At 40.7% G+C, this 20,230-nt stretch overlaps 1 protein-coding gene across 16 annotated transcripts in view; it reads right to left on the reverse strand.

Moving 5' to 3' along the window:
* Positions 1–9,739: 9,739 nt before the first annotated feature.
* LDB2 (LIM domain binding 2) overlaps positions 9,740–20,230 on the reverse strand; it is a 395,768-nt gene continuing 385,277 nt past the window's right edge. Inside the window, exons 7-9 of one of the 16 annotated variants that reach the window (XM_074039453.1) lie at positions 16,773–16,915; positions 14,062–14,204; positions 9,740–11,074 (exon numbers count right to left, since the gene is read on the reverse strand). In XM_074039453.1, coding sequence (XP_073895554.1) covers positions 14,100–14,204; positions 16,773–16,915 — 248 coding nt within the window. In that variant the 3' untranslated portion in view covers positions 9,740–11,074; positions 14,062–14,099. Of the gene's footprint in view, positions 11,333–14,061; positions 14,205–16,766; positions 16,919–20,230 lie in introns of all 16 variants that reach the window. The other 15 variants (XM_074039454.1, XM_065544814.2, XM_074039451.1 and 12 more) reach the window with 15 other exon arrangements.

Below are 20,230 nucleotides of genomic sequence, written 5' to 3' on the forward strand. Positions count from 1 at the left end.
AATATTAACTGATTTCTTGCCATGTGCCAAATGTTTTACATATAATATTGTATTTAATTTGTAACACAACCCATTGAGCAGGAAATATTGACAGGTTTATTTTACAGATAAGGAAGGCAGCAGGGGACTGGAGAGGTGAAATAATTTGCTCAAGGTCGCAGCAGGTGTGTATGAATATCAAGGTATAGACCCAACTCTGACCCCCTCCAAAGCTCGGATGCTTAACCACAACTCCATATTGCCTTCAAATATGTCTATTAGAAAAAATGGTTTCTGTTGAAAAGAAATAGTCTTTCTTAAGACTTCTATTTTCTTAAAAAAGTAGTCTTTCTGTTTACAGGAAATAGGTTTTATTTTAGTTCCTAATTTTAATAATATTTTTGTTTTCTTCTAGTGCTTTCATTTTTTAAGTCTCTAATTCATTTAAAAATTTACATGAGGGCTAAATTAAGGATGTAAGATAACTGTTTTGAAACCAATTATTTAAATATTATTTAATTCCATCCCTTCCTCATATATGTAAAACACCCTAAATTGAGATCTATAGGTAATTATATTTCTGAAACATTACTTGATTTGTCTACTTTTGTGCCAAAGCCACACAATTTTATGGGCTGCTTTGGTATCTGTTGGGGTCAGGTCCTCTGTGTTATTTTTATTTTCAAAATGTTCTGGAGTGTGCCTTCCAGTATTTGTTTTATTTATTTGTTTTTAAAATTTGTTGGGAGGGCTGTTTTAAGGACAGTTCATAGAAGTCATTTTAAGAAGTCATTTTAAACCAGAAGATGTCCATGAACCTCTTTCTTAGGAATGTTAAACAGTAATCCATCTGGCTCTTTAAAATGTGCAGTCAACTTTATGCATATATTTGAAAGGGGGAATTAAGAATGTTCACATTCTCTGTGACTAGATAGATTTAATATGCTAGTGGAGACAATTTGCCCTCTTTGAAGAAATAGTGTGTTCTTCCTTTAAGAAATGCAGCCCAGGGATTATGTTACCTTGTTATCTGAGTTCTGCAGTGAGAGATAAGCAGCGTTCTGACAATCTTGGGTGGTGGTAAAAGCGGGGACCTATTGTTGAGTTATAGAAACACCCACCCTGAAGTTGCTTCTCCTGGCTGGCTCAGAGACAACAGTCCTCTTTGATTATTTGTAAAGAATCTCACAAAGTCCACTCGGCAAATGCAAACTCCCAAAATCCAGTTGCAGAGGTAAATGGAGTGAAGTGAAAATAGCCACAGATGTTTTCAGTTGTTCTCTTGCCTCGTGCAAAACTGCAGGTGAGTCATTAAGACAGGCTGAATTAGCCTCTATTACAAAGGGAAGGGAGGTTTCCAATTCAGCCAAATGGGATAATCCTTAGCTGTGCTAAGCAAGTTGAGTCACAGTAATGGAAAAAGCGGTGTTGTCAGAGGCAGGTGTGAACCTCATTTGCACCACCAGGACTCTGGTTGCTCAGGAGATGTTTTGGGTCTCACGGTTTCTGATGCCTGATTATTCCTCATTTGCCGACTTGTTAGCCTATTCCACTCACCTGGGTCTTATTTAGAATACACGCTCAAAGCCATCATTGTAGCAGAGAAAGCACAGGCTACCCAGCCAGTCCCGTCTAGGTTCTGACGTCAGCTCTATTACTTACTGGGCATCTTCCTGAATGTCTCTTCACCTCAGTTTTCTTACCTGTCCTATGATTATATTAATGTCTCCATCAGGCGCGAGTGTGAGGATTAAAATCAATGTGTGCAAATTGCTTGGGATGCAAGAGCTGCTGCCTAACGAGCTGTTAGGACTATGCAAAACCTGTTTTGCTACATGGATGGGCAGGTTTGCCTGGGACAAAGGAGTTTCCAGGGACCTGAGACTTTGGTGCTAAAACTGGGAGTCACAGGAAAACCCGACGGTTGGTCACCTTATTATAAGGAAACAACTATGACGAATCTCATAGGCCCCTGCTTTTGGAATCCTTGTGATTTAGTGTAGAGATTGCAAATGCAAGAAACTCCTGCTCACAAACTCTGCTGCTTTGCCATGGCAGGTGCTGCTAAGAGTTCACACCTTTCTTCCCCCTGAGTGAGCTGCTACCTCAGAAGCTTTCCCAATGCAAGTTCCCGAGAGACTACTCACCATCTTAGATGGCGAGGAAAACAAAACTTGTTTGATACTTTATAGGGCCTAGTTTTTCCCAAATTTCTTGTTCTGCAAAATGAAAGTTTTCATTTTTCAAGAAAATGAGCTCCTTGTGGAGGTTCCTTGAGTTCTCTGCTGAGATCTAAATTAATTCTACCCTTTAAAGGTTGATTCTTCTCAGGAATGGAGAACCAAGTCTTCTTACCCATAATCACCAGATTCTGTTTACCTTCTACTGAAGAGGTTGTGGTCATTCTCTGGAAATATCTGAATTTTCTTGCCAGAAGTCTGGATGATCCCTTAAAACTTACTGAACAACCAGAATTAGCAAATAAAGTAGACATGATTTGGATAGTTGGTGGCAGTTCTGTTTATAAGGAAGCCATGAATCACCCAGGCCATCTTAAACTATTTGTGACAAGGATCATGAAAGACTTTGAAAGTGACACCTTTCTTCCAGAAATTGATTTGGAGAAATACAAACTTCTACCAGAGTACCCAGGTGTTCTCTCTGATGTCCAAGAGGAGAAAGGCATTAAGTACAAATATGAAGTATATGAGAAGAATGATTAATATGAAGGTGTTTTCTGGTTTAAGTTGTTCCCCCTCCCTCTAAAAAAAGTATGTATTTTTACATTAGGAAAAAAGTATTTCGTTGACTTTAGATCTGTAGATAATTATTTCTAGGCCACTTGTTTTTATTCCCCACTAGTCTTGACTCTATCAGATACCATTTATGAAACATTCTTGCTATAAATAAGTGCTTCTCCAAGACCCTGAGTCCCCAGCACCTGCTATAGTGAGCTGCCTTTCCACACCTATCACATGTGACACTCTTGCCAGTTCTTGACATTGTGACACTGCACTCCAGCATGGGTGACATCTATGGGGCTTTTGATGTTGCTTCACCAATTTCCTTAATATATAGTTGGTTTTTGTTTGTTTGTTTGTTTTTCCCTGATATGGAGTCTCACTCTATCGCCCAGGCTGGAGTGCAGTGGCGTGATCTGGGCTCACTGCAACCTTTGCCTCCCAGGTTCAAGCAATTCTTCTACCTCAGCCTCCCGAGTAGCTGGGACTATAGGCATGCGACACCACACCTGGCTAATTTTTGTGCTTTTAGTAAAGATGGGGTTTCACCATATTGGCCAGGCTGGTCTCGAACTCATGACCTCATGATCTGGCTGTCTTGGCCTCCCAAAGTGCTGGAATTACAGGCATGAGCCACTGTACCCAGCCAATGTGTAGCTTTAATAACCTTTCAATGTCTTTCAGCTCAGTGACTGCAAGCTGAGAAACATCTTTATATAAACACCAACAGTGCAAATACATTAGGTTTTGTTTAACACCCAAACTTCTCAATACTCCCAATGATCAGAGACACCATCTTAACTCTTCTGATGAATAAAAGGAGGTGGCCAGAGAGGAACTTTATGGAAACAACTAGACACCCAGATATGTGTATGTGTATCAATGTGTTACCATCCACCCTCTCTCTTAGTAAGTCTTCCCTGACAATACACAATCACAGCATTTGCTTTTTTCCCCTGAAATCTCCTGAGGCTTAACAGAGAAAACACAGATTTTGGAGTCCTGCACTGATTCAAACTTGACCTTGCTATTTTCTGTCTGTGCCACCTTGGCAAATTATTTTCCCTCTCTGAGTTTCATATACAAAACACTTGCATCCCCAGGTTGCAGTGAAGGATAAATTAAATGCAAAGCACTACATGCTAAGTGCACAATACATTTGAGCTCCATGCCTCTAAACTCCTAGAGCTTTTATCCTCTGTGCTTTGTTGACACGTTGAGTTTGTTCAGCCTTATGTATGTGGTTAGCATTTTATGCACTGTCCCTTATCCCAAGTCAGTTGAGAGCACCTTGAAGGTGGAGACCAGGTACGGGAATCTCTACTAATGCTTCACATGGTGTAAGGCATATATCAAATACCCAATAAATGAAGTTTGATTTAACAAACTCTTATGAACTTTCAACAAGCCTATTAATGATAAAGAAATTCTAACAGGATGTAAAAAAGGGAATGAACCAGTCATAAATAAGTGGGCTAATACATTACAGGATCTTCCATTAGTGGACCATTATATAGAAACTAAGATTATGTTTTTAAAGAATACTTAATGAGGTAGCTCGTGATATATTTTTTTAAGGAAAGGGGTAGAATTTGTAATCGTCTACTCTGAGTATGATCGATGTTGTAATGTATGTGAGACAAGAAGAGAAGACATGCAGGATATGTATAAAAATATTAGTATTGATCACATTAGAGCAGTGAGATTACTTTCTTATTGTTCCTCTTTGTTCAAATGATGTACAATGAGCATGTATTACTGTACAATCAGGGGAAAAAGCCTAGCATTTTTTTCTTATGGAGGATGGAGGGGATATTCCATTATAAAATGAATTTCCTAAGGATACTGCAAATCCTGCGTTAGGGAAATTGATCTTGATAGCCTTGCTCTCACAGCACCCCATCCCACATAGCACCAATGTGAGTTGTGTTATCCTATTGCATTAAATGTTCACCTCAAGGTTAAAGAGAAATAGAGAAAGAAAGGATTTCCTGCAGGACTGGGCCACTTATTTATAAGTCCCTTGTCAGATGCCCTTGAGATTTCAAGGTCCTAAAAAGGGGCCTCCCTGCCTGTGCCATTACCAGGTAAGCAGAGAGTCTTGACCTCTTGTGTACTCTTTGACAATCCCTCAAAATACATAGTGAATGGCAGCAAGGTGGATGTCAGGACCCCTCTCCCAGGCCACAGGATGCTGACCTGCAGACTGTGTACCTGACAAGACAGCAAGTCTAATAAAGTGGCTCAGAGTCAAGATGGCATGTTGTCATTTGTGAGTTCTGCAACTTTGAGAAAACTGTTTAATTGTTCTGTCTTATTTGCAAAATGGGGGATAATAACTTCACCTCACTGTTAAAGACTGAATGTTTATGTCCTCCCCAAATTCATAGGGTAAAATCCTGATCCCCCAAGTGATGATATTAAAAAGTGGGGTCTTTGGGAGGTGACTAGGTCATGAGGGTGGAGCCCTTGTGGGATTACTACCCTTATAAAAGGGACCCCTGCTGCTCTCTCCTTTTGGCCGTGTGAAGATACACTGAGAAGTTGACAGTTTGCATGGAAAAGACCCTCACCAGAACACGACTATATTGGTACCCTGATCTCAGACCTCAACCTCCAGAACTGTGAGAATAGATTTATGTTGTTTATAAGCCACCCAGTCTATGGTGCTTTGTTGTAGTAACCCAAACTGACCAAGATACCCACCAGGACATTGCAGATTGTGTCATCATGCTTGTCAAGCTCCTAACTTAACCCATGGAGGATAACCATTACTGTGACTCCTATTAGACCAGCATGGTTTCATGAAAGGAGCACAGGCTTTGACCTTGAGGACCCATGTTCAAAGCTCACTTCACCACTTAGCTGTGTGACAAAGGGTGTCACTTAACCTGCCTAAGCATCAGTCTTCATATCTGCAAATGGGGCTTCTGATACCTACTTCCAAATGTGGCTCTATAAGGAGTAATGACCATGCATAGAGTGAATGCAGTAGCCAACAGCAGTCAGGCAGGTAGCAAGAGTGAGTGAAACAGGCTGAATGTTACCAGCTGGAGAGAAGCCAAGAAGGGCAACTGTGATTCAACACCAGGCAACTGTTACCATCCAGCAATTCAGAAGTGTGAGGCTCTTGTGTGATCTGATTTTTTAAGAAAAATAAGATACTTCAATTTTTATAGGAAATTCATCAGTTTTCAAGTGCTGGCAAATAATAAGAAACTTTTGAGTTAATGATGAAATGAGTTAACACTTTGGGAAGTGTTGAGAAGGCATGATTGGTTTTCAACTGTGAAAAGACATGCAATTTGTGTGGGGCTGGGAGGGGCAGAGTGATATGTTTTGGCTGTGAGTCCCCACTCAAATCTCATCTCGAATTGTAGCTCCCATAATTCCCATGTGTTGATGGCAGGACGTGGTGGGAAGTGATTGGATTATGGCAGTGGCTTCCTCCATGCTGTTCTTGTGATAGTGAGTGAGCTCTCACAAGATACGATGGTTTTATAAGGAGCTCTTCCCCCTTTGCTCACTCACTCTCTCTTGTCTGCCACCATATAAGACATGCCTTTGTTTCTCTCTCACCTTCCGCCATGATTGTAAATTTCCTGAGACCTCCACAGCCATGAGGAACTGTGAATCAATTAGACCTACGTCCTTCATAAATTCCCCAGTCTCAAGTATGTCTTTGTAGCAGTCTGAGAATGGACTAATACAATGGTAAAAAGTGGTTTCATGATTTCTTGCTTGGGATTTTTTCATTAATTCTATCCCACCAACATGTATGATAGAGGTTAGATATTAAGAATACAGATTACAATGATTAAACCTCTCAGAGTCAAAGAAGTCTAATGGGACAGTGAGGGGTATTTGACAACAACAGAAATTTGAAAGGAAATGCTGGAATGAAGCAAGAATCAGGTGTTTTTGGAACCCAGAGGGGGCAATCAAGCCTAACCAGAGGTGGGAAAAATGTCTCAGAGGACATGAGAATCAAGCAGAGTTTTTAAAGATGAGTAGCTTTGGTTACATAAGAAGGTGGAGAATGGCATTCTAAGAGGATAAATATTTAAATACACACGAGGCATAAACATTTGGTGTATTCAGAAAATAGGAATCTAGGGTAGAGAGTTAATCAGGTCTAAGTGGGAAGGGAGTAAAAATAAAACTGTAAGTTAAGCTGAGGCCAGGTTGTAAATTGCCTTGGCTGTTGTAGATGGTTTTTTCCCAAAAGTGATGGCTATCAGTTTCTTCCCTCCTGGTATGCACATGCCATTTACCCATCACAAGTGTAGTCTGTCCATCAGTGCCTTGAATCTGGGCTGACTTGTGGCTGCTTTGGTGGATAGCATGCAGAAGAGGTGCTTTAGTGCCAGTTCTAGGTGCTGGCAATTTCTATTCCCTATGTTTTGGGATGCTGTCTCTTGCAACACCCCTTCTTAGAACTCAAACATTATACTATGATAACCTTATAGAGAGGCTATCAAAATGCACTTCAACAGTCAACAGCACTGGTTAAGCTCCTACCCAATAGCTAGCATAGTGAGGGTACCATCTACAATGTCCAGCCTAGTCAAGGCTCTGATGACCTCTCCCCCAGCTGGCATCTGACACTGTAAGGTGTAAATCACCTGGCAAAGAGCAGTGAACTCTCAGAAGGGTAACTGATAATAATCAAGTGTTCTCTTGAGTTAATAAGTTTTGGATTGTTATACTATGCAACAACAAATAACTGGAATAGGTGTTAGATAAATTGTTCTATGCATCATCTGTAATGATTGTGCAACAGTTTGAATGTGTCCCCCAAATTTCATGTATTGAAAACTGAACTCCCAAGTTTATGTGTTGATGGTATCTTGAGGTGGGGACATTGGGAGGTAATTAGTGTTAAATAAGGTCATCAGGGTGGAGTCCCTATGTTGAAACTGGTGGCTTTATAAGAAGAGAAAAAGTGATCTGAGCTGGCAAGCTTTTGCCCTCTTGCCATGTGATGCCCTCCACCATGTCACAATGCAGGAAGAAGCCCCTCACCAAATGCTTGTACCATGCAATTGGACTTCCCAGCCTCCAGAACTGTGAGCTAAATAAACTTATTTTATTTACAAATAACTCATTCTGTGGTATTCTGATATAACAGAAAACAGACTGATATTGTATATGTAAATGACTTTAATGAATTGATAAAAGAAAACCTAAAATGGTGAGGTGAGGGTGAGGGATGCACTGAAAGTTATCTTAAAAGCACACAAGTGGGAAAGCAATAAAGTATCTGTTTCCCTATGTTTTCATTAGTTCTGTTGCTATTACAGCACATATATTTTAAAAAGTGAGAATGTTCTAGGAAGGCAATGTAATATTCTAGGAAAAAAACAAAACAAAACCAGGCTTTGTAGTAAAGAAAGATCCAGATTAAAATCCCAACTGTGACATTCCTGATATAGGAGACCAGGGACAACTTACTTAATGGAGTAAGCAAATTTGTGCCTACATAGATGTCCTTTATGAAGCCAGAACACCCGTCCCAAGATAGTGTCACTGTTGCATCTAGTTGGTTTCTTCTCTGTAGAATGCCCCTTGGTTAATGAAGCCATCTTGCTCTGAAGGTCACAAATCCCTCATACACCTGGGGATGGTTCCCAATCAATGAAGTGTTGATATTGATACAGGTGCGGAAAGGCTGGACTGTAGCACAAGCAGGGATAACTCTTCAGTGAGGTCTACAAAGCCCTCACCTTGTGGATCAGGCCCAGGAAGCTGACTGTGGAGGCCCATAGCTTTCCTTAGTTCTTTCTCCTTCCCTATCCTGCTTCTCCCACTCTCATGTATATATATATATATTTTCCTGTAGAGCATTCCCTTAATAAACCTCATGTCCCTGAATCCCAGCTTTAGGCTCTGCTTCTAGAGATCTCAACCTAAGACGCTTAACCTTTCTTTAGCTTCCCCCTTTCAAATCCCCTTCCCAGAATTCACGGAGATGATAAATTGAAATTGCCTGGCACTTAATAAACACTCAATAAATAATACCAGATTTCCTCTCTCATCTTTATCATTAGCACAAAGTGAAAAATATGAATAATGTTCTTTAAACATAAAAGATACTCCAGTGAATTTTCCTTACTCTGTCTAGAAAAATAGGCAAGTGAGACATTGATTTTCAAAATGGTAATAATCATGCTCATGCTATGGAGTTATCACGAGGATTAATTGAAATAATGAGCCTTAAGTAGAGTGCAGAGCAAGCACTCAGTGACTGGAAGCTACTGCCTTTCTACTTGACTACAACCTCCAAGAACACCATTCAGTCTATCTTTTCATGTTGTATCCTTGGCTAGCACAGGGCTCAGCATAGAGAAGGCATTTCTGTGTTTGCTCAAGTAGCTGCAGTAAGCAAGGAAAGAAACAATGCTTTATAAAAGATGGCACAGGTTGTAGGACAGTTCTTCTGTGGCCTCAAACTGACCCAATTCTCTCCTTTTTCTTGCTCTTTGTTCTCAAGAATAACTGTAGCATGAGCTGGGAATGAAACATCCTGAGATAAGGGGTGACTGGCTGAAATAGCCTGAGCTCTGGTCCCAACCCATCCCCTCATAGAAACAGGATGCCCTTCAGTGCTTTAGTCCAGCGTGTCACATGACCTCAGGGTATAAAACCCAGGTCCGGCTGCTTTCCAGGGTCCCTCAGCTGTGGTGCAAATGGGGCCTTGCACCACAGCTGAGACTCCGTCTGCCCTGGGCAGCTTTTCTGAGCCTTGGGGACTATGTCCCATGATTCCTAGGCTTCTGTTGTTTCTTGCTGCCTGTCTGTAAGTAATAAACCTGCTCCGTGTAATTTGTTGCACATGAGTGTCTTCTGGCTCACTGGACTCAGACGAATTGGTAGCCAGCGCACAGTGAACTTACTTCACACAGGTTTTATGGTTCCACTTCATTTGGAGTCTGGACCATGAATCTAAGCTCAATACTTCTCATAATTGTGAGCAGATTGCTACACACGTACTCACACAAATAGCCAGATTCACTTGCTTTGGTCATTAACACAGTTTATTATTGGCACACTTATCAGTAAAGCATACATAAAATACAGCTGTTTTTAACACACGGAGCCACTGTGTCTTTACATGTGTGGGGGAACATATTAATATGCAAATGGAAAAATTAGTTCTCTTATAAAGTTTCACATAAATACACTGGAGTTGCCCAAAAACGAAAAGTCCCCATAAAAGAACCAGGTGAGAGCTTTACAAAATATCATACAAGAAATATACTATAAAAAGAAAGGATGGTCAACTCAGGTACAATTTAAAAACACACAAAAGTTTCAGGTTTATTAAACTTCCCACAAAACCAATGGATTACATGGCTTGAAAATATTTGGATCAACAGCAACTTTACAAATGCATAAATTCTTAAGGGTCCAATTGTCTTTCTTTACTTAAAAATCTGCCCTGGTGTCTTCGATGAAAAAAATGACATTTCTTGTTTCAGCACTTGGGCTAAATTGAGTCGACTCAAGACTTAAGAACCAATTGACATCAGCTCGACCATAAATTACCTTGCTGGGCCCTCTTAGCTGTTGCCCAATGAAAGAAAACATAAAGAAAAAAAAATAAAGGTACGTTTAAATTACTTTCCAAAGCTGATTTTTTTGTCTTTTCTTTTTTTACTGAAACAAGAAACTCTCAGATGCAAGTCAAAAAGCAGAAAATATTTTACAATATTAAAAAGTCATCTGTAGTTAGGTTCGGCATATTAATGAGATCCTGAGCACTGAGCATTTATGGACAATATGGCCTTCGTTTGATGCATAAAAAGGAAATTCAACACAAACACGTTGTTAAAACCGTGCCAGAAGATGCGCTAGAGTTTTCTCTCGTTTTAATTACAATCAGTGCCAGTATCTGTATTACCTGTGAAGGCCTCCAAGGAAGGGTCATGGAAGCTTATTTGGAATAATCCTCTCAATTAGAAAAAAAGAAAGAAGAAAGAAAATCAGATCATTGTGGTTTAGAAATAGATATTTGCATGGAAAAGTTTTTATCTCTTCTGTTTCCTCTCCTGTAAGTAAAGATCTGCAATCGTAATGATCACCCACGGGCCTATTGACAGTGGATTCTGGTGCGGATAATCTTATTGGGAAGCCTGGGGTGGGGGGTTTTCTGATTTGGTCTCTTGAGTGGCGGGAGGTTTACTGTTCCACGGGCTGTTGTTCCCCAGCGCGGGTGAATTGTTGAAGTCCTCCTCGTCGTCCATGCCGTTGGCCGCATCATATTGCGTGTTTTCTAATCTAGTGATTAGCCTTTCGTCCTCGTCCCCAAACTCACCTCCCATCAGAGTTGGCTCTCCTACCACCATCACATCCTGTGAACAGCAGCTGACATTATTACAGGGAAACCTTGGGAGAGAGAAGCTCAGCTTAAAATAACAGTGGGAGGAGTCGGGGAATCTAGGACAGACACACTCGTGTACTGTACAACGGGGTCAAGTCTCAATGTCGGGGGCCGAGACGCATATTTGATTTCTACAGGAAATAAACATCGCCTCCTGATGTGTAACAACCACGCGAGTTTATGTCCTTAGTGCGCAGCCTGACACTGGAGAACGAGCAATGCTAGCAATCTGCAGAAATAAAAAAATGTATTTTTCAAAATTAAAAAAATCCATGCTTTCAACTTGCCGACATTGGGGACTTTTGAGAGGACTGTGGAACCTTCTGCTGGGTGCTTCTCAATACCTCAAAAAATCTTCCACTTTTATTTAGGGCCTGTGAGTGGCTTTGGAAACTAGCAGTGACCAGAGACACACATAAGGTGCAATTCTGCAATATTCACATAACTCATTCCAAACGGTATTTTCTCTGTCCCAGGGATGATATACATTTTAATTGAAGACAGAATCTCTCTTTTCTCTACTCAGCCAGGCCCTTTTATGCAGCCAATATCCTTGACATTCTGCTACTTAATTATGGTAATTAATTTAGGTAAAGTTTTCGATAAAAACAATGTTCACACTGATTTGACAATTTGCATAGCTAATTAAGTCATTAGCAAAAACCTGCTGATTGCCAACAAGCCCTGAATTTACCATCTGTTATTTCATGGTGCCTGTCACCTATCACCACACAGGCAACCCTGCCACCCATCTGGGCAGTAAAGAGAACCAGTCTGTCCAGCTGGTGCCATAAAAGGAAGATGAAGAACGCTAATTATAATTACATTGATGAAGCTGGTAGTCATCAGAGATGGAAGCGTGTAAGAAGAATCCATCTAATCACTCTTTTAAGTACAAATTGTCCTTCCATGCAAATAAGTAAGCCACCTACTGTAGCTGGGAGCATGGGGAGGCCACAGCTGGAGAGGCCCAGGGATGGGGAAGAAGAATGCACACATGGGGCAGAGCTCCAGCTTCTTTGCTCAAAGGGGACTATATGGGGTTGATGAATGACCTTGGCATGGGACAGGACATCTGTCAGGTGGATTCTTCTGGGCAGGCTCTGAGCAATACTCCACTCAAAAGTGCAGTAACTTCAGGAAAGTGACCAACTGTGATCAGCCTCCACTGAGGCCAGAGAAAGTAGGGCTAGCCAGATGCTTTCGGAGATGAGAGGGTGGGGTTTCCAGTAGAAAGGCTAATTCAATAAAATGTTTCGACAACTGTGCAAAAATTCTTTTTACTAGAGCTTTGCCCAGAGAAGGTTTTCCTGGGGCAGTAGAATGGAATACTGCCTACCGTCGGGAGAAGGGCCAGTGGGATCTCTAAATCCCTTCTAGAATTTTCAAAGTGCCCATTGAACAAATCCCTTAGTTATCCCCTAGTCTTTTACAATGGAAAACCTTTTTTTATCTATTTCTGCTCCCCACCATTCTTGAGTTAGAGGAGATAATTAATAGGTTTCCAAACTATGTTTTCTGACTAATCATTCTTGTGAATAGATAAAAATGATTTTAAAAAGAAATGTCCCAAATGGAGTAAGTGACTAAAATGTGAGCTTGGTAAACCCAGCAATAAAAATGCCAGGGGATATTCAGCTCTGTGCTTCCAAGATTTATTTATTTATTACGCAATGAAGAACCAGAAATGACAGTGACATGGAAGGAGACTCATGAAGACTGTTAAGGTGAGATACAAAGTAGATACTGTCCTGACTGGCAGAAAGGATGACAGGATTTTAGATGGAATATGGCCACCGCAGAGACGTGAATGGTATTTGGTTAGCTGGGCAGCTGCAATGTTACCTGCTGGGGGGTGTTCAGGATAAAAGAGTGCCACTGAGTTATAGGCAATTAGGAGATGACACTTAACGATCAAGAACAAAGGGAGATGGAAAAATAGGGCTAGGTTGTACAGAGCATGACACGAGGGTTAATCTCATTTCATGACTTGTGTCCAGCACACTTGAAGGGCTTGGAAAACACATGCATAAGGCATTGCAGGGCAGGAGAAGGATGTTAGAACCAACCACATGGGTCTGCATTAGTATTGTGACTCCAAAGTCATCGAGAGAGGATGGGAGAGTATGAGGAAGCATAATTTGAAAGAGGAGGAGGAAAATAAAAAGCAGCCAACTTAAGCATGATATTAAAAGAAAAGCTCCCAACACTCCAAATGCATTCATTGAATTAGAAAACAACAGTCATTCAAGGAAAGTACTATGAACATAATGGTTTGAATCATTTCCAATGGAGCCGACAGGCTTGTAATCTGTTTGTTGAATCTTTGTTCTAGGAGCAACTGGAAAAGACGTCTAGGCATAGGTGTTTTTAAATGTACTAAATTTCAAAGGGATGTCACACATGGTTTACTAATTATATAAAAAATCCCTAGCTAGATATGTAGTTGTGTGTGTGTGTGTGTGTGTGTGAGAGTGTGTGTGTGTGTATGTGTGTGTATGTGCGTGTGTGTACATAATTGACAAATGGCAAGTTAAGGGCTTCATATGCACATAGACAGTTAAGGCCACTTATAAATTTATGTGCACATTTCTATTGGTTCTTCTAAGCCTCTAGACTAGGATAGTGATTATCTGCTCTGGTAGTCTGGATTTGTCATTCTCACACAAAATAAATAAAGCATGATGTGCATTCTAGGCTGCCTCTACTTAGGGGTTGTTAGCAACATTTCTCCCCATTTTGTTAAAAATCCCCCCAACATTGGCAGTGAGAGTACATTTCCTTCCCATCTCTATCCTGTGTGTCCACGAGAGGCAACAGCAAGCCATCTGAGAGAGGTCCATACGCCCTCAGATCCCCACAAGGCCAACTTCTGCTCCTCGCTGGAAGCCCAGAGGCGCCACCAGCTCTCACCCACTTCACATCTTCTCACTAATCCCCCGTGCAAAGACCACCAACCTCTGAGGAGGACTGGAAGTGACTCCTTTCAGGGCCCCTCAATGCTTCTCCTTAAATTGGCCAGAAGGGGTCACTGCTGTTGAATGACACAGGTCTCCATCCCTCCCAGGGTTGAGGCTGCAGTTCGGGATCGCTCCTAGCCCCTGCTCATGGAGTGAGAAGCAGAATCCAAGGATTAAACCCTAGCCCTCGCCAGACACACACATCGCTGCCGCAGCAGCTACACAGACCACATCTGTGGTCATAGTGGCACATGCCTTTGGACCAGACAGTGGATGCCTGCAGGTAGCATCTCTAGTTAACCAGTAGAATAGTGTTGATAACTCAGTAGACAGGGTTAAAAGATGTGGTCACCACAAGTCATCCAACGCTTATCATTTAATGTCTATTCAACTCCAGGACACATATGAATTTGTACGTTTTCCTAATCTAGTTGTCCTTTCTGTCTCTCTGTGACATCTGACAATTTTACTTTATTAAAACATCTTTAACTGCATGGTGTGGAGATAGTGTTGAAATTCAACTCTCACTTCCTAACGGTGCCTTGCTTTTAATCACACAAAATCCAAAGGGTCTCAACATGTTAAAAACCCTCTGGATACAGGCAACCTCCAGTAAAATACAGTTGTTGATTTGGAAGACAGGAGCATAACAGAGTACAGAAGCTATATCCTTTTTCAAATGAAATTGAAATGATTCTGACTAGTCCATATGTGCCAAAATATATGACACGTAAGCTGCTACTCTCAACTTCTACAACCATGTCAGATATCACTAATGGATGGCCCACCAAACCCAGACTACACCTTAGAATCCTCCTCAATACCATACTCTGAGGGCTGGCAGGAGAGAGAAAATGTCCTTGCCATCCCTAGATTAGACGGTGAGCTCTTTGATGACAGGGCTTTGTTGTTGTTGTTTTTCACCTTGGTATTGCTGCTACCTGGCACAGTGTGGGCACATAGTAGGAGCTCAGAAAACATCTGTTAAACTGATTGGGATTCTTGCAGCTACAGTGCCTTTAAGTAGCTATGTCACCATTCCAGAATCCTCTGAGATGCACTTTTTTCCTATTTGCTAGAGGAAACTAACGAATGTTACTGCCTTTAACTCCAGGATTGGATAGATAAATGGGCTCCTGTGTATACTTTTTCAGCTGATTTATCTAAATCAGGCCATTTTCTCTATTCAAAATTTCACCAGGAGTGGGTATAACTTGATACTTTTTTAATAAAGAGACTCGGGTTTTCCTCTTTTAGCTTTTCCCCCTGAGCTTCAGAGGTAATAGGTGTAAAGCCTAGCTCACAAAGTGGAGGACCACCTGGAGACTGTTTTCATTATTTGAAGACTGCAATTTGTAACTTTGTAAAATGTAACATGGTACCTTCCATTTTAGGCTGGTCATTCTCCCCATGCCCCCTTCTTTCTAATGCAATGGGAATGAAAAGTATACCCCCTGTCTGTGGGAGACAGGAGAAGAGAAACAATAGCCCAAGGAATCCTCAGGGTACTGATGGGGTTGGTTTTGGCCAAAGAGAACTGACCAATGGAAAGTAGGTACAAGTGGGTGGGGGCAGATTTGAAATACACACTTGGAAGTAAGTGAGGAATCCCTGTGCAAAGGTCCACTCCCACATGGAAGCGATGGAACAGGATCAGAACAATAAGGGTAAGGATGAGAGCAAGAAGGGTGAGGGGGAAAAACGTGGGAAAGACGGAAAAGGTAAAATTGTACTAGTTGAGGGATGTAACAAGAAATAGGGCATCTTTGGAAAACAGAGTATCTAAAAGGTATCCACGAAGCACTGAGAAAATCTCAGGATTTGAATGATGGCCAAACACCTGGTGACAGGGTGGTATGACAGGGACAGCAGAGAAGGAACAGAAGCAGTTTAAAGGAGCTAAGGACTTAAAGGAGATAGTCTAATAAGGGGCTGGGGAGTTAGGAGATGGGAGGGATTTAGGCAGAAGGGACAGAATTCACGAAGAATGAATAAGAGATGAAGAGAGTTCCTGTGCAGTTTTCACTATATGGGACTACCCTCAGCTGTCAGCTTTGTAATTCAAAGAAGTCCCCTTCCTAATGGCCTTTGTCAAGATCAAGAAATGAAAGAAAGGGGCCAAGGGTTCGAGAGAGTTGAGACCAAACCAGAGGCTGATCTTCCCCCTTAACTAATGAAAAGGGCTAAGAGAGAGCTTCACTGAGCTGCATTTTTAGTGGCTGCCGGTTAATTACCTGAGTCTTAAATTACCTCTCTTAAAATAAGAGAGGACGCCCATGTTGGGGAAGGCCCAGTCGAATTACAATATGGGACTGAGCCGCTGGGAGCTAGTTTCCAGTGGAGCACAGGGTCTCCAATGATGGTGCTGAGAGGCCCTAATATGCCACCAGGCATGCTGCTAAGTGATATTTTAATTAAACCTTAAGTGACATATCTCCTGTCTGTGACTCTGATGGCTTTTTAATTCAGGTCCCATTGCAGCACGACTCTTAATATTCCTTTCTAATTCCCAGTTTGCAGGGGAAGGTTTCCATGGCAGAGTTCCTCCCTCCCATCCCAACCTCTGTCCCTGTCTTTCCTCCCTCCCCCACCTCCAATCTGCCCAGGATTTTTTTTTTTCAGTGAAAAGAAACTTTAATTTGGGCCCTCTAAGTAGGAAGCAGGCGGTTAGGATTTCGGGCCTAAGAGGAAAGCGAGACTTACAGGTACCTGACTGGACAGACTCAGGTTTGCGGCTGTGGTCTTCTTCTTGCTGCCAGTGCTGTTTGCATTGTTCCCAGCGCTACTGTTGGAAGTGCTGCTGGTGGAATTTTTCCTTTTTCTCCGTTTGGTTGTTGGTTGCCTTGTGGGTTCTGCTGCAATATGGAAAAGGGAAGAGGGATCAGTTCTAGGGCAAAAGCAACAAGGCAATCGTCAGTATGGTTCCCCTAAGGAAGCTGTCTTTGTAAACTTAAGAGTAGAATATTTAAACCATTTTCCATTTCTTATAGCTTTAGAAAGAATAAAAGGAGGAAACTGTAGATGTATTTTTAGCACAAAATATGTGTCACTCTTTTCTTTGTATGTAGATCAAATAATTTTTATTTAATTGTTCTAATGATATATATTTAATTTTGTAAAAATATTTTTTAGGGGTATAACTACAAGTACCACTTTCTTAATTGGATTTAAAATATTTTGCCATTAGAAAATTTGGGGAACTTTTTTCCTCTGGTGTATCTTCTCTTTAAAACAAAGAGAGGACTCCTGGGATCCCTAGGGTACCTCCAAGGTAAGAGTGAAGTAGGAACTTTAGATAGCCAAATTCGTGAGCAAGTGTGCAACAGCAGCATCTACTGGTAAAATGTTATATTGCAGCCCACCTCTATTACACCTTTATAGAATTCTCAAGTAAAGTCAGTTCCATCAGCTGTGGATGTGGAGCTTAGGGATTCCCAAGTTCAGAAGGAATACCCATGGTTTGGGCCCTGCTGTCTAATGAATGCTATTCCAAAATTGCAAGAAAAAAATATGTCTGAGTATATGGTATAGCCAGTATATTACTGAGGGGAAACTAGACCTCTTAAAGAAAGGCCTATTCAAAAATAGAGAAAAATATTTTGGACTTGAAGGATGGGGCAACATTTTAATGGAAATATAGAGACCCAAGGTAAAGTGTGGTAAGATAAATATTCTTTATTTATTTGTTTGTTACTTATAAGGTATAGAACATTATGCAATGCCTGTCACTATTCTTAATGTTTCCAATGCACTATTTTATATTTAAAAAATCCTATTATTTAGGAACTATTATTTTAATCTTTGTTTCATAAATGAGAAAGTTTCAGAAGCCTTCTCCTGCCAGTTACTGAATAAGTTGGAAATGGCAAGTAAGAGCATCCTTTTTGCTAACTCTATTTTAGACCTGACTGTGATGGAGAGAAGGCAACTCAGGGCCACACTGGAACCAAATAAGAGGGCCTTGTAAAATTTTCTTAAAACACCTATGCTGGCTGGGTGCCATGGCTCATGCTTATAATCCTAGCATTTTGGGAGGATGAGGCTAGTGAATTGTTTGAGCCCAGGAATTCGAGACCAACTTGGGCAACATGGTGAAACCCCATCTGCACAAAATACATACAAATTAGCCAGGTGTGATAATAGGCACCAGGGATCCCAGATACTCTTGAGGCTGAGGTGTGAGAATCACCTGAGCCTGGAAGTTGAGGCTGCAATAAGCTATGATTGTGCCACTGCAGTCCAGCCTGGGTGACAGAGCAAGACCGTGTCTCAAAAACAAAGCAAAGCAAGACAAAATAAAACAAAAACAAACAAAAAAACCCACCTATGCCACTTCTGATGGACAATGGGAAGGATCTTCTTCTAAGGCTCATTTCAAAGACCACTTAGTCCAAAGAGTATCCCTGACTTCTGACTTTTGACTTTTCTACTTATCTACTATTTTTTTTGTCATTCGTAAATATTTTGTCTTTTATGCTTAAAGATTTTCATCAAATGGTCTATCATTTTCCTCCATCGATTTCTGGGTGCTTGTTCTGAAGGATGAGAGGAACAGGATATAGAACTGTTCCAGGTCATGGAGTTGAATAAAGGGTTGAGGAGGACATTCTAAAGTCCAGCAGATACTCAGGCCCACTGCTGATAAGCATCTTCTTTCTTTGACCTTAAGAGTATAAATTTGGTACTTTTAAAATTTGTAATTTGACATGACACTGGGGCAAATGTACCTAAAATGCAAACTCTGGACTATTCCCATTAACAGTAGGTGGCTGTGGTAGTAAAGTAATGGACTTTGGAGACATAAAAACCTTTTTGTGACACAGTCCTCCTTCATTTGTTAGCCATGAGACTGGCTGTGTCAAATTACTACCCTAAGTCTCAGAGCGCACTATATAAAATGGAGATAATATATTTAAAGTTATGGTAAGGATTCAATATTTTTGCATGTTTTATTCAGTGTTGTAACTCCCAGTGGCTAGAACCATGTCTGGACCCTAGTAAAACTCAATAAATAATTATTGAATGAATGAAGGAATTAATGAATAATATATTAATTATGTATGCCTATGTTAGAAAATATAGGTGCTCAAAGCATTTGCTGAGTGGATTGCTTTTTTTCTGTAAAGCCTTATTAGCATTAAAAGAAAAAATAAAGCCAATTTAAGCACATTTAATATATTTGGAAAATAATATTCCAAAAGTCTAAAATTCCCATAAGATGGGGATGTAACTATTCTACATAAAATAACACTTATTTTCTCAGCTTTCTAAATATGTACTTGATTAAATTTGCTATATTCATTTTATGTAAAACCCCTGGCCAATTACCAGCCGAAGGTGACCATTATATTTTGTGATTCAGAAAGCTATGTGCCTCGTGCTAATAATTACTCTTTATAAAAATAATTTTTAGCGAAGGGATACGTTTTGCTTTTATGATCAATGAGGCTCAACACACGCCTGGGAGTGAAAGTGTATTAGATAGGAAGACAATTAATGATGACTTGAAGCGGTAATTTCAGAACCCCAGCAGGAGACTGTAGTATCTAAACTGCATTCTAGGGAAGTGAGGGAAATGGAATGGCTTATGTATTCTCTTCATGATCAGAACTTTTGATACAATATATCTTTAAAAATAGAGCAAACTTCATTTTTCCTTCATTCCTTTCCTCCTTTCTTCCTTAATTCCTTTGTTCTTTCTTCCTTCCTTCTTTCTATCCCTTTTTTCTCCTTTCCTTCCTCCTTATCTTCCCTTTCTTTGTTCTTTTTCATAATTTCTACCATTCTTAAAAAAACAAAAAACCTAAAACATTAGGCTGTGAAAAGCCAGCAATCTGGCTCAGTGGAAGAACCACTAGCTTGGGAGACAGGGACCCCTGGCTCTGATCTCAACTTTGCCAATGACCTTCTTGATCACCTTGAACACGTCATTTTACCTCTCTGAGTTGCAGGTCCTAATCTGGTAAGCAAGGAGACTGTAGATAATTCTTAAGGATGTTCGCATGTCACAAATTCATTGTCTCTATGTCCATAACCATGGTCAGAATATCCCTAATAAGCTACTTGTCCTGTTACATTAATGATCACCTTCCTCCTTTTCACATCACTTCATCCCTGGAAGACACCTCTGAAAACGAATTAAGAGAAAGAGCGAAGAATGAGGGTGT

The sequence above is a fragment of the Macaca fascicularis genome, chromosome 5, assembly GCF_037993035.2.
Source record: "Macaca fascicularis isolate 582-1 chromosome 5, T2T-MFA8v1.1".
Lineage (NCBI taxonomy): Eukaryota > Metazoa > Chordata > Mammalia > Primates > Cercopithecidae > Macaca > Macaca fascicularis.